Genomic DNA, 13,827 nt, shown 5'->3' with positions numbered 1-13,827 from the left:
GATGGATAGAGTTATCTAAGTCCTGAAGCAATCCAATCCCAAAGCTAGACCTAGAAATGTAATTATGAGAAAGAAAGATTGGGGGTAAAAGGATCTCTGAGCTCAGGCCAGCCAGATGGATGATGGCAATATGACACAGCACATCTCACTTCTTTGCTCTGAATTTCAATTCTTTCATCTATAAAACTGAATTGAATCCAGTAACTGTGTACAAAATCATTTTATAATTTGGTTCCCAATCACAATGAATTAACCTGGTTAGCAGACTTTGGCTGGGATGTATATGTAGTTGATTATAAGGATTTAAAAAAAAAATAACAGCACCAAAAGGAAGGGATGGGCTATTTCTAAACTTACTCATAAGTTCACATCTATGGTTAGCCTGGCCTTTGGTATAGCAAAGATAGAACAAAATACTTATGTACCATAGTGGGACTAGATTTTTGGAATATCATTCTCAGAAGTACTTTAGGTAAGACTTTAGATCGGCAATTAACAATCCTGGCTTTCCATTTTTTCTCAACAGAGAAAACTCATTAGAGAGTAAATCAAATCTTAAAACAAATTCACTGCCTTACACCACCACCAAAATTCTACAAATATTTATTTACTATATTAGTTTCCTATTGCTGCTGTGCCAAATTATCACAAAGTTCAGTGGCTTAAAAAAACCCACAAATTTATTATTTATTTTACAGTTCTGGTGGCCAGAAACCTGACACAGATCTTACTGGGCTTAACTAAAGGTGCTGATAGGGCTGTATTTTTTTCTGCGGGCTTCGGGGCAGACTGTTTCCTTGTCTTCTCCAGCTTCAACTGCAGACACCTGCATTCCTTGGTTTATGGCCTCCTTCCATTCCCAAACTCAGCAATAGCTGCTCCAATCTTTCAACATCTAAATCACATCACTCTAATATTCTTCTGCATCTCTCTTTCGAGAGCACTTGTGATAACATCAGACCCACTCAGACCACCCCAGATAATTTCTCTGTTTTATGGTCATCTGATGAGCAGCTGTAATACTCCCTTACCATGTAACAGAATGTATTTACAGAGTCTCGACATGAGGTTTAGGACATCTTTATGGGACCATTATTCTACTTGCCCACAGTCACTAATCACTTCTTTCTATTTGAATCTAAGGGTCTCTTTTTGGTCTTCATTCTCTTCCACTTCCTCCAGGTCCACATTGCACAATTCTGATTGCCTCTTTTTTTCCTAAACTCTGCTTTCTCATTTTTGGAAACACCAACATTTCTACTTCTCTTCTAGTTTATCTGATTTGTTCCCTGTCTGCCTGTTGCTTTCCTTTTCTCATCCTTACTCCTCAGTTATCAAAAGGCTCTGTCCTGACCCTATCAATGAAAACTTCTTAGAGGGCAACCTGTTTTTTTTATCTCCCCAAATCCACATCTGGCTAAGACTTTCCAAAATTTCAGTACGATTTCTAATTACCCCATGTGATTAACTATTATTACTCTAACATTCTCCAAATACAAAATAGTTGTACTGCTTATGTCTTCCATCATTCCTTATTTTGTCAGTGGTTTCCCCTCTTATCTTTTTTTGGTTTCTTCTTTATACCTTTTACTCAAATTAGGAACCACACACTGATTCTTTCTTTGAAATATCCATTTGCCTCTTATTCACTACAAAGAGTAGTCACAATCCTATTTAAAGCCCTCACCTTGGGGCGAATGGGTGGCTCAGTCAGTTAATTGTTGGACTCTTGGTTTTGGCTCAGGTCATGATCTCAAGGTCATAGGATCCAGCCCCACATGGAGCCTCAGCGTGCAGTCTGCTTGAGATTCTTTCCCTTTTCCTCTCCCTCCCTCTACCCACCCCCACCACTCACACGCACGCTCATGCTCTCTCAAATAAAATTAAAAAAAAAATGAAGCCCTCAACTCTTTACATTAAGATATGTACAACTATTTCCTTACATATATATTAATGTCAATGTAAAAATAATAGAGAACACTCAATATTTATTACATTCCAAGGATGTTTCCTGTGAAATATCTAATTTAACCACAATAAATCCATATTAATGACAAAGAAATTGAGACACAGAGAGATTAAATAAGGTGCTTGAAATCAAGAAGTAGTAAGTGAAGGATATTCCCAAAAGGTTGCTGTCACCATTCAGAACTCTCCAGATTCAGGGCAGTCTCCTTACTTTGGATTTCTGCAGCTAAAACTTACTCTAAACGCTTATTGAAGCTATTCCTGAAGTTGGAATGTCTTCCTACTACCCTTTCTGCCCAAATCCTACCTACCTTTCCCCTTGTCTGAATAATTTTATCTTCTGTAAATTATACACATCAACTCCAAATGGAAACTAACTGGCACATAATATTCCCTTTTTTTCTGTTAGTCATATCTCACCACAGTATTTAACAGATACAGATTAATTTAAAAACCTCTGGGGGTGGGGCATCTGGGTGGCTCAGTGGGTTAAACCTCTGCCTTCGGCTCGGGTCATGATCTCAGGGTCCTGGGATCAAGCCCCGTATCAGGCTCTCTGCTTAGCAGGGAGCCTGCTCCCCACCCCCCCGCCCCGCTCTCTGCCTGCTGCTCTGCCTGCTTGTGATCTCTCTCTCCCTCTGTCAAATAAATAAAAAAAGATCTTAAAAGAAAAAAAAAAACAAACTCTGGGGGTGCCTGGGTGGCTCAGTCAGTTGAGTGTCCAATTCTTAGATGTTGGCTCAGGTCATGATCTCGGGGTCTTGAGATCGAGCCCTAAATCAGGCTCCATGCACAGCAGGGAGTCTGCTTGGGATTCTCTCTCTCCCTCGCCCTCTGACCACCCCCCATGTGCACTCTCTTTCTGAAATAAATAAATACATCTTAAAAAAAAAAAACCCTCCCCATTTACTATTTTTTGGAGGAAAATGCCAAATAAAGAATATTAACTATCTATTAATTGGGAAGTATAGAGAGAAAAATAAGTAAATGTTACAGGAAGAATGTGTTCCTCAAAAATTCCAATGCTGGAATCCTAACTCTTTCAATATACCTCAGGATGTAACCTTATTTGGAGACAGGGTTTTTATAAAGCTAATCAAGTTAAAAAGAGGTCATTAGCGAGACTTAATCCAACATGACATTTCCTTATGAACAGGAAAAACTTGGAGACAACCACACACACACACATACACACACACACAGAATACCATGTGAAGAAGAAGGCAGAAACTGGGGTGCTGCTTCTACAAGCCAAGGAACACTGCAAACCACTAGAAGCTAGGCAGGTGACACGGAAGAGAATCTCTCTCAACAGTCCTCAGAAAGGACCACCTCTGTCAGCATCTTCATCTCTTCATCTCCTACTTCTAGTTTCCAGAATTGTGACACAATATATTTCTGTTCAGTTTGTGGTACTTTTTTTTTTTTTTAAAGATTTTATTTATTTATTTCACAGACAGAGACAGGCAGAGAGGCAGGCAGAGAGAGAGGGAAGCAGGCTTCCCACTGAGCAGACAGCCCGATGCGGGGCTCGATCCCAGGACTCTGGGATCATGACCTGAGCCGAAGGCAGAGGCTTTAACCCACTGAGCCACCCAGGTGCCCCAGTTTGTGGTACTTTTTTAAAGTACCTTAGCAAACTAATACAGGAAATAAGGGAAGAAGGTTCTGGATAATCAAGTAGTGAGCTGTCACTTTAAAAATGGTTGGGACTTTGTTGTCTACTATGTAAGAGGAAGGGTGACCACACGTTTCCAATATTCTTTAATAAAGTGACTGGTGAATAAGGTGAAGGAGGGAAGGAAAGTGTACAAAAGAATTGGCTTAAAGCAGGATAACTGAGGCTTTTGCCTATAATTGCATTCAGGTGTTGTAAATCTTTGTCATGTACCATGCCTATTACCCTCTACTTCGACCACCACTATTTTTAACCTAGTTTTTATAGATAAACCTGTATGTTAAACTTTTGATGAGTGTGTTACAAATTTGGAATTACGACATTAGTGATTCTTTAAAGCAGGTGAGTTTTTCTGATTTCTATTTTTATAAGAAAGGCCATGTGTGCACATTATATTGTTCTTATAACTTCTCTTGACCTCAAGGTAGCACCAGTTCATGTTAAGATTTGTTTTTGAAACTGAGCCTCGAGTATTTTATAGTACTCTTATTTCTCCCCCTTAGGATTTTGTTGACCAGAGGCTTTTACTTACTGTCAATCACGTGGCAAATCCACTGAAAGCCAGAAGCTTCTACTCAATGCCTGCTCTTGATTTAAAGTTTTCCAATCTCCCTCAATTTGCAGCAAACCATATACAAATAAAACGGAATAAATATTTTAGATTTATTATCATATCCTTTTTCTTGGAGCGCCTGGGTGGCTCAGTTGGTTGGGCGACTGCCTTTGGTTCAGATCACGATCCCAGAGTCCTGGGATCAAGCCCCGAATCAGACTCCTTGCTCAGCAAGGAGCCTGTTTCTCCCTCTGCCTGCCGCTCCCCCTGCTTGTGGTCTCTCTCTGAAAAATAAATAAAAAAATAAAAGAAATTCATATCCTTTTTCTTAAGAAAATTACCCCATGGTCTTCTTAGAGCCTCTCATACTGGAATAATACCAGTAATGATGTTTGATAACAAATAAGAAAATGAAGGCACTGGTCAGAAGATATTGGCAACTTCAGAAAAATATGTTAAAATATGTGCCACTGGGGTGCCTGGGTGACTCAGTCATTAAGAATCTGCCTTTGGCTCAGGTCATGATCCCAGGGTCCCGGGATCGAGCCCCGCATTGGGCTCTCTGCTCGGCAGAAAGCCTGTTTCTCCCTCTCAAACTACCCCTGCTTGTCTCTCCCTCTCAAATAAATAAATTAAAAAAAAAATTTTTTTTAAAAAGTGCCATGAACAAAGGAAGCTTTGTCCTTTGCTTTCAACTTCAATCACTTAAAGTTTAAAAAACAAATAAAAAAAGCTCCAACTTTGGCATATATTGCTCCAAAATAACTTATAATATAAACTACTACATTTGCTGTTCTTCAAATTCTAAGTATTTTTAAAGTATTTTTAAGTATAATTCAATTAAGTATTTTTAAGTACAATTCAAATTCTAAGTATTTCAGAGGACAGGATTCAAATATTAGCTATGCTTCGCATAGCTTAGTATCTGGGGCAACCCAATGAAATTTAATTTCTATTATAAAGACATTAATAATATACACAAAGGTAACTGACTGCTTCCCCTGAAGTCTTCCAAGTACCCAACAACTATTAATTAAGCAACAGTCATAAAATAAGAAACAGTAAAAGTACAAAAATTAGAATTACCTAAAATTAATGATTGGTTATGGTCAGAAATGGTAGCTGAAACTGCACTTGGCTTCTTCACACTTCCGACAGCCAGCTGAGGCAATAACCCACATCACTCCTGAATTATCCACAGAGAAATACTACAACTCTCCAACATACATGCTTTTCTTTCTTTTCTCTTTCCTTTTCTCATTCCTATAACCTACTTGATTTTGCTTTTCCTTCAACTGGCTTGTGACACCCACTTAAAGCTAAGAGACTTCTCTGATACTTTCCTTCTCCCTGCCAAACTCTAGTCACAAAAAACCAAAAACCAAAACCAAAAACAAAAAACCCCAAACAAAATGCTTCTCTGACATAGCTGTTTAAGAAAAGAAATAAATTTTTCGTTATTATTTAACTCTGCAGGAAATATTACAGCATGTTGTCTGCCAACATTTGTTAACTAAGTTTATCTAAATGGCTTAATTCCCAAGGAATAAACTCTTGTAAGGCAAAGACATTTTTTAAATTATAAAATATAGTACAGTCCCCAAAAAGTTAAAAACACTCAAAACAGGGGCACCTGGGTGGCTCAGTCAATTGAGTCTGCCCTTGAATCAGGTCATTATCCCGGGGTCCTTGGATCTAGCATTGCATTGGGTGCCCTGCTCAGTTGGGAGCCAGCTTCTCCATCTCCCTCTGCCCCTCTCCTCTCCACTCCTTCTTGTTCTCTCAAGTAAAAAAAAACAGAAAACCCAAAACATCCATTCACCTAATAGCAAATGATCACAAGGCAATATAGTTTGTAGTTTTTTTTTTCATTTTTGCTCAATTCTTTTTTATTTATTTATTTTTTATTAACACATAAGTATTACTTGTTTCAGGGGTACAGGTCTGTGATTTATCAGTCTTAACACTGTTCACAGCACCAAAAATATGGAATGCTTCACGAATTTGCATGTCATCCTTGTGCAGGGGCCATGCTAATCTTCTCTGTCATTCCAATTTTCGTATATGTGCTGCTGAAGCGAGCACAATATAGTGTGTGTTGAAAAGAGATAATATTTGTGAACAACCCAGTACATTGCCCAGCATATGGAAACATTACTGTTAGATATTACGATTACTAGCACAGACCACGTACTCAATTTCTCAATTTGTTTCACTTGTCTATCCATAAGGAGAGACAGATTTAAATTAAATTTGAGATACTCAAAGGTCTAAAAATATACTTCAAATTCAACTCACAACTTGATCTTCAAACAAAATGTTTCCATGTTTTTGAAATAAGATGTCTTCTGTGTAAGGTTTACAATTTAAACCACTGCTAATTATCATTTCATTTTTTAGCTATAGTTTGTAAGCTAACTTATGCTGCTGCTTTGAAACATTTAAAAAAATTTATTACATATGCATTTAAAAAATAGCTGTCACTTATTACTTATCTATTTATTTATTTAAAGTAAGCTCTGTATCTAATGTGGGGCTTTGACTCACGACGTTTAGATCAAGAGTCACATGTTCTACTGACTGAGCCAGTCAGGCACCAGAAACATTATTTTTAATGTAACTTAACGATATTACAAATTTCTAGAGGGAGCTTACCTTTGTTAACTATTTTTTTTTTTTTATCTGAACTCTGCAAACCCTATGAAACTACTTAGAAAATACTCCATGTGTTTATGTACATGTTGGCAAGAAATCTTTAGCTTTCATTAACTTTCTCAAAAGAATATCTGTACTCCATCCTCCCAAAGCAAACAATGAACTAAGACATACAACTTTACAAGAAAACTAACTAGATAAAACCTGAAATAAATACCCTTGACCTGATTTTTCCCATTATGAAGATTCCCCGCAATTAGATAATACATGTTTACCACTTAAAAGAAAACATTAGGGGCTCCGGAGTGGCTCAGTAGGGTTAAGCTGCTGACTCTTGATTCTGGATCAAGCCATGATCTCAGGGTTGTGAGACAGAGCCCCACACAGGGCTTTGCCCTCAGTGCAGAGTCTGCTTATCCTTCTTTCTCCTGCTCCTTCTACCCCTCTCCCCACCCATGCTCACTCGCACTCTCTAAAATAAATAAATAAAATCTAAACAAAAACATTAATTTTCTATAAAGTTCATTTTGCAATGATATGAATAATATGGATATATATTGCAAAAATAACAATATATTTTGGGAACATTTTTATTCATAGGTGAAATCTTCAAAGCACGAATCCAGCTTCACAGTATAATACACTTAATACTTGACAGTATCTGGGGGCACCTGGGTGGCTCAATGGGTTAAAGCCTCTGCCTTCGGCTCAGGTCGTGGTCCTAGTGTCCTGGGATCGAGCCCCGCATCGGGCTCTGTGCTCTGCGGGGAGCCTGCTTCCACCTCTCTCTCTATCTGTCTGCTTCTCTGCCTACTTGTGATCTCTGTCTGTCAAATAAATAAATAAAATCTTTAAAAAAAAAATACTTGACAGTATCTGGCTTGTAATTCATGATGGTAAATCAATCTGACACAAGCTCTTCAAGAACTACTGGGACTTGGTAAAAATTTAGTATACGCAGCATACTGATACCTTGGCTATTCAGTAATATAAAAATTAAGTCTTTCAAAAAGTATATATATTTTGAAAGGAAAAAATGAAAAAAAATCTTGCTTAAGGACAAAATAAATGGCATCTGAGATGTTAATATATTTCAAAATAAATTAAGTTCTTAAAATGTACTTTTTGTAAAATAAAAAGGGATCCAGATCTTCTCCTTGTTTAGAATAAAAATCAACTATCAACTTTCATTAACTAGAAAATATAAACCATGAAACATTTAGTGAGTTACATAACACAATGCTTTATTTAGTTGTAGAGTAGTGACCTGGCCATTACTAACAAATAAGATGTAATTCCTCTTAATTCTCAGCACATATCTACTATCCTTTGCCACAGCAGAAAATAAGAGTATGGTGTCAGAACTTCAGAAATTCACCTGATGAAATTGTCCTCACATTGCTACTTCTATATATTTAGGAAATAATATAAGTTAAGAGAAAAACGATACTAAAGTTATAAACGTAAAACATACCCAAAATGAAACATGATCAGAATGATCAGTACAGATGTTCAAATTCCGAATGCTCTCCTCACTCTTACTTCTTTGCTGTAAAGCAGGACCAGACTATTCTAATCCCCTGCAGTTTCTGCTATTGAATGTGAGGTCCATAAGGGCAGCAGGTCCTGTCTTCAACACTGTACATCCTGTGCCTTGCACAGTGCCTGACAGATGGGAGACACTCAATAAATACCTGTGCAATGAAGGAAAAAGAAATACAAAAAAGCCATTGATCTGGGGCCCTGAATGGGAGGTGGGAGTGGAGAACAGAAAACAGAACAAATAAAAGTGAAATAATACTTGTAAACACTCATTCACATTGTCACATCAGAAGAAATTTAAGGAGAACAATACTGACATGATTTTTATGTAATACTTATAACCATATGTAAAGGCTTTACTGAGGCTTAAATTCCAAAAAAATTTCTAATAACTTAAAAGCAGCTTTGAAGAATTAATTTTAAAAGCTCATTAACTTGCTACTATTTAAACAACAACAACAAAAAACCCAACTCAGAAAAGGTTTATATAATGAACTCATTTGAGTAAAAAGATAAATGAATTAAAAAATTCTGCTGGAAATAAAAAATTATTAACAGTGGTTTTCTCTGGGAAGGATAAGAGGGCCCAATGCAGGAAGATGGGAAGTTGTTTTCCTTTATATGCTTTTGGGTGGTTTATGTTTTATTTCTTACAATGAACATATGTATTTTATAATAAAACTAATGAAGAGAAAATGTCCAATTTGTATTTCTGAAACACAGAAATTTAGAAATTTTAGTATCCATATACTGATGATTGATAATATTGTTTCAAATCTGCACTTCCTATTACTTCTCTTTACCAACATATGAAAACAAGATAGATTTGAGTGCAAGAAAATGAGACATATACCAGACTGCTCCAAAGCAGGAAAAAAGATTTATAATTAAGAAAGAAAATTTTCCAAAAGGTGAAACTATAATCATCTACCTGCTGGTTTCTGTTAAATATTATCAGTGATCTTTATTATTACTGAAAATATGTTAAAATTTAGGGTTTTGAAGTTTTCCAAAAAAGGTAACTATTATATAATTAGTAGAACCAGGTATACGACAGACTCAAAAACAAACAAACAAAACTTGGTTGCTCATTTGAATAATATTCTAGAGAATGCTCTTCTGTTTATATATATATAAATGATCTCACTAGAGATGTCATAACTACAGGAATATCAGAGGATTTTATTATGGGTGGATTGGCCATAAAATATAAGTTGTCATTTCTAGGTCTTAGTTTTTTATTATCTATACACTTAACTACATAACAAGAAGGTATGGTTCTTGAATGATGGCATTTATAGCAGAAGGTTAATAATAACTAACCTTCTAAAGAATACATGTCTGTAGAAAAACTTTCAAATGAATATAATTTCAGTATCATTAAAAAAATTTTTTTTAATTTTAAAAAATATTTTATTTCTTTATTTGACAGAGAGAGAGATCACAAGTAGGCAGAGAGGCAGGCAGAGAGAGAGGGGGAAGCAGGGTCCCCGCAGAGCAGAGAGCCTGACACAGGGCTCGATCCCAGGCCCCTGGGATCATGACCTGAGCCGAAGGCAGAGGTTTAACCCACCGAGCCACCCGGGTGCCCCTCAGTATCATTTTTAATAGATTTAAATTACATCTATCTGGGGCTAATAACAATTTTTTGGTGGTGGCTCACTATAAGATATTGTACTGGAAATCTGTAAGTTAAGCAACTGTTTCTTATGATATGCATCATCTTCCTGATTGGCATGTTCATCTAGAGATTTTCTTATATAGTTCTTTAATTCGTCAATTCCTTCTCCTGTAATTGCAGAGATGGGGATGATATGTTGGAACTCCATGGTCCTCTCTGGAATCATGTTCTTTTCAAATAGATGCAGAAAATCTGAAACAAGGAGCACAAAACTAAGCTGATTTTCATTGTCTTTGAAAGTAAATTAAAACTAGATTAGAGGTTTATGAATCAAGGTACTAAAAGCTAGTATTATTCTTTTTTTCATTCCCTCATTAATAACCTCTCAGAAGCTTTTGTTTTTACAAATGACAATGGCAAGATTCTAAGCACATGATAGGTGCTTAGCAAATATTTTTTGGATGAATATATTTTAAACCAAATTAAGTAAAAATAAAAGATAAATCACACATGCTTTATTTACAGAAGCAAAAAATTTGCTTTTTCTGGAGGAGCTCAATGAAGTCAGGCAACACAGATTTTCTAAAAGATGTATGTATAAAAATAACATCATTCATGATTGGGATTTTGTAACTTGCCTCAATACACAGGTGGCCTTTAGCTGCCCTAAACTACAGGCTTATTATCTCTGGCGTTAGGAGCTGTACTAAAATTGAAAGGGGTGTGGGGACATTTTAATGGGAAATCATTTCAGATGAGTTCAATCTATCACCCCACAGGGGCTGACAGCTATTATATTACTTTTTCCTCTTCCCTGCCTTCAAGGCAATGGGAAGGGAGATGGCACATTGATGGGATGTGTTAAAATGGATATGCACTGGAAAGGCTGGACTGAAAGAGACTGGACAAGTAAACACGGAACTTCATTTGTGAGATTCGAACATCCTCAAAGAAGTCCAAAGATGCTAACTCAGGAATTATCACTGAGGGCACTGTATTTTGTTTTACGACAGACCAAAATAGCACAAACTCTTGAGTTACTCTCCCTTTTGACACCTCCTCTGTAAATTCCCTTTTCTGTAAGACCAACTAGCAAATAGATTTAATGACCTCATAAAGCAAGTGACATTACAGAATAAGGAGTACTCAGTAGTTCCAGGAATATTTTTATCTTGAAAGTAATTTATTAACTCAAGGACAGCTCCAATATGTAAATTATGCAGGGGAAAGATTTCTGTAAGGGAGAAAGGATCTTGTGGTGCTGTGTGATAGCCCCAGTATACTGTAACATTTTCCCCATTTCTATAGAAGGATAAAAACAGGGAATTAGTACCATTTAAAAACATATTAGCCACCCTCTATCCACCTGACTTTTTCTCCTCTACTAGATTCAGAAAAATGAAAGCATCATTACTGTAGGATAGGAAGTGTTCTGCAAAGGTCAATATTCAAAACTATGGAGAGTCCCTTTAAGTTCCTTTACACGAAGTGGTCCATTTAGGAACAAATTTCAAACAAATAAATCCTTTTGCAACAACAGCATTATTATTCTATGTCACACATATGTAGGTACTTAAGTTCTTTTTAGAAGATTAGGACTCTTCAGGGTACTTTGCTGGCATTGCAAAGATACATACCTCTTTAGAACTATTTGCTCTGGTTTTAAATTTATAGTGTATTAGGGGAATGAAGGTCTAGAACTTGTGAAGTATGTTAAAGTAAAAGAATTTACAGGTAGATGCTGACTTTCTTCTCTTCTGATCCAACTCCCATTAACTCTTTAAGGACCTAGTTTAAATTTTACTTCTTCACGAAGCCCGACTTTTCCTTTTGTCTCTGCTAACTTACTGTCCATATCACAGTTCTGAAACTTGATAAGTATTATGTTACAATGTTATTTAAAGTTTCATATTAATGTGTTCTTTCTTCAAACATAATTTTTTTAAGAGTAGCAATTGTCAGTTTTCTTTTGCATTGATTACACCACTTAGCACTTTCTGCACGCAATAGGTAATCATTAAATTGGCATTAAATGAACAAATGGGTTTACCTTTAGGATTCTGGAGTTGATTCATCAGTACATGGTATTTATCCTGAGCACCTGGCAAGTCCATTTTATTAACTGCCAGAAGTGCAGGTTTTGTCTGAAGTTCCTCTTTGTACAACTCCAATTCCTTCCAAAAAAAAAAAAAAAAGAAAAAGAAAAACCAAGTAATTTTATTAAAATAAATATATAGATTACCTATTTGGTAGTATCTTTCTTTACTTTGTAGGCCTGGGTAATCTAGAGCCCACTGACATTTCTGAAATTCAATAAACCTCAACAACCACAAAATTAAATGACAAAGAAAATTCATAAAATGCTCACTGGTTAGTCACATGTTAATATATTTTAATTCAAATGACATCTTAGAGACATAGTGATTTGTACATAGGACCAAATACAGATATCTAGACTTCTATTAAGCACACTGATAAAATTCAGAAGTAAATAGTAACAATCTAATGCTATATTTATATTATTCTTAGAAAAAGTAAGTGTGCTTAGGAGTAAATTCTCATGACCATAGATTAGGCAATGGTTTCTTAGCTGTGACACCAATGCACAAGCAAAAGACAAAAATAGACAAAAAGAACTTCATTAAAATATAAACCTTTGTGCTTCAAATATAAAGAAAATGAAGATAAGGGCACCTGCATGGCTCAGTGGGTAAGCATCTACTTCTGGCTAAGGTCATTATCTCAGGTTCCTGGGATGGAGCTCCTGTCAGCCTCCCTGCTCAGCGGGGAGTCTGTTTCTCCCTCTCCCTTTGCCCCTTCCCCTGCTCATGCACTTACTCTCTCTGAAATAAATAAATAAAATCTTAAAAACAAACAAACAACAAAAGTGAAGACAAAAGAAATGGGAGAAATATTTACAAGACATGTACCTGATAAGGGACTTTTATCCAAAATATACAGAACTCTTACAACTCAACAACAACAACAAAAAGATAAGTAACCCAACTTAAAAAATGCACCAAGAATGTGAACAGACATTTCTTCAAAAGACATAAAAATGGCTGATAAACACATGAAAGGATGCTCAACATCTTCAGTCACTAGAGAAATGCAGGTCAAAACCATAATGAAATACCACCTCACTTGATAGGATAACTAAAAATAAAAAACACAGACAAAGGAACAAGTTTTGGCATTCTTGTAGAAAAACTAGAACCCTCACATACCTTGCTAGTGCGATTATAAAGTAGTAGAATGGTGCAGCCACTCTAAAATTCTGGCAGGTCCTCAAAGTGTTAAACATTGACTGACCATATTATCTAGCAATTCTACTCCTAGGTATATATGCCCAAGGGAAATGAAAACATGTCCATATAAAAACCCATATTCAAATGCTCACAGGAAAAAAGTGACAAGGATATAAGATATAAAAAGTCCTGGAGGTAAGCAACATCATGCTGTGTTAGAGAGAAATCATGTGGCTAAGAATAAAAAGTGAGGCAGGAAGGGCAGAGATGAACTGCTAGGTAGAAGCCAACCCTTGCCAGATTCAAAAACCATATTCAGGGTAAGACTTCAACCTAACAACAGGGGGGGAATCACTGAAGTGTTTTATTTTTTTTAAATATTTTATTTATTTATTTGAGTGAGGGAAAGAGAGTGTATAATTAGACAGATTGGCAGGCAGAGGGAGAGGGAGAAACCGGCTCCCCAGTGAGCAGAGAGCCTGATGTGGGGCTTGATCCCAGTACTCCGAGATCATGACCTGAGCCTAAGGCAGAGGCTTAACTGACTGAGCCACCCAAGCAC

The 13,827-nt window shown here is 36.4% G+C and overlaps 1 protein-coding gene across 1 annotated transcript in view; it reads right to left on the bottom strand.

Moving 5' to 3' along the window:
* Nucleotides 1–9,970: 9,970 nt before the first annotated feature.
* LOC111147300 (GTP binding protein 10) overlaps nucleotides 9,971–13,827 on the bottom strand; it is a 29,626-nt gene continuing 25,769 nt past the window's right edge. Inside the window, exons 9-10 of the mRNA XM_022503269.1 lie at nucleotides 12,068–12,191; nucleotides 9,971–10,269 (exon numbers count right to left, since the gene is read on the bottom strand). Of these exons, the coding sequence (XP_022358977.1) occupies nucleotides 10,031–10,269; nucleotides 12,068–12,191 (363 nt within the window). The 3' untranslated portion in view covers nucleotides 9,971–10,030. The remainder of the gene's footprint in view (nucleotides 10,270–12,067; nucleotides 12,192–13,827) is intronic.

This window comes from Enhydra lutris, unplaced genomic scaffold (genome assembly GCF_002288905.1).
Source record: "Enhydra lutris kenyoni isolate GAN:26980312 unplaced genomic scaffold, ASM228890v2 scaffoldscaffold16, whole genome shotgun sequence".
Lineage (NCBI taxonomy): Eukaryota > Metazoa > Chordata > Mammalia > Carnivora > Mustelidae > Enhydra > Enhydra lutris.
This window is presented reverse-complemented; position numbering and strand designations above follow the sequence as displayed.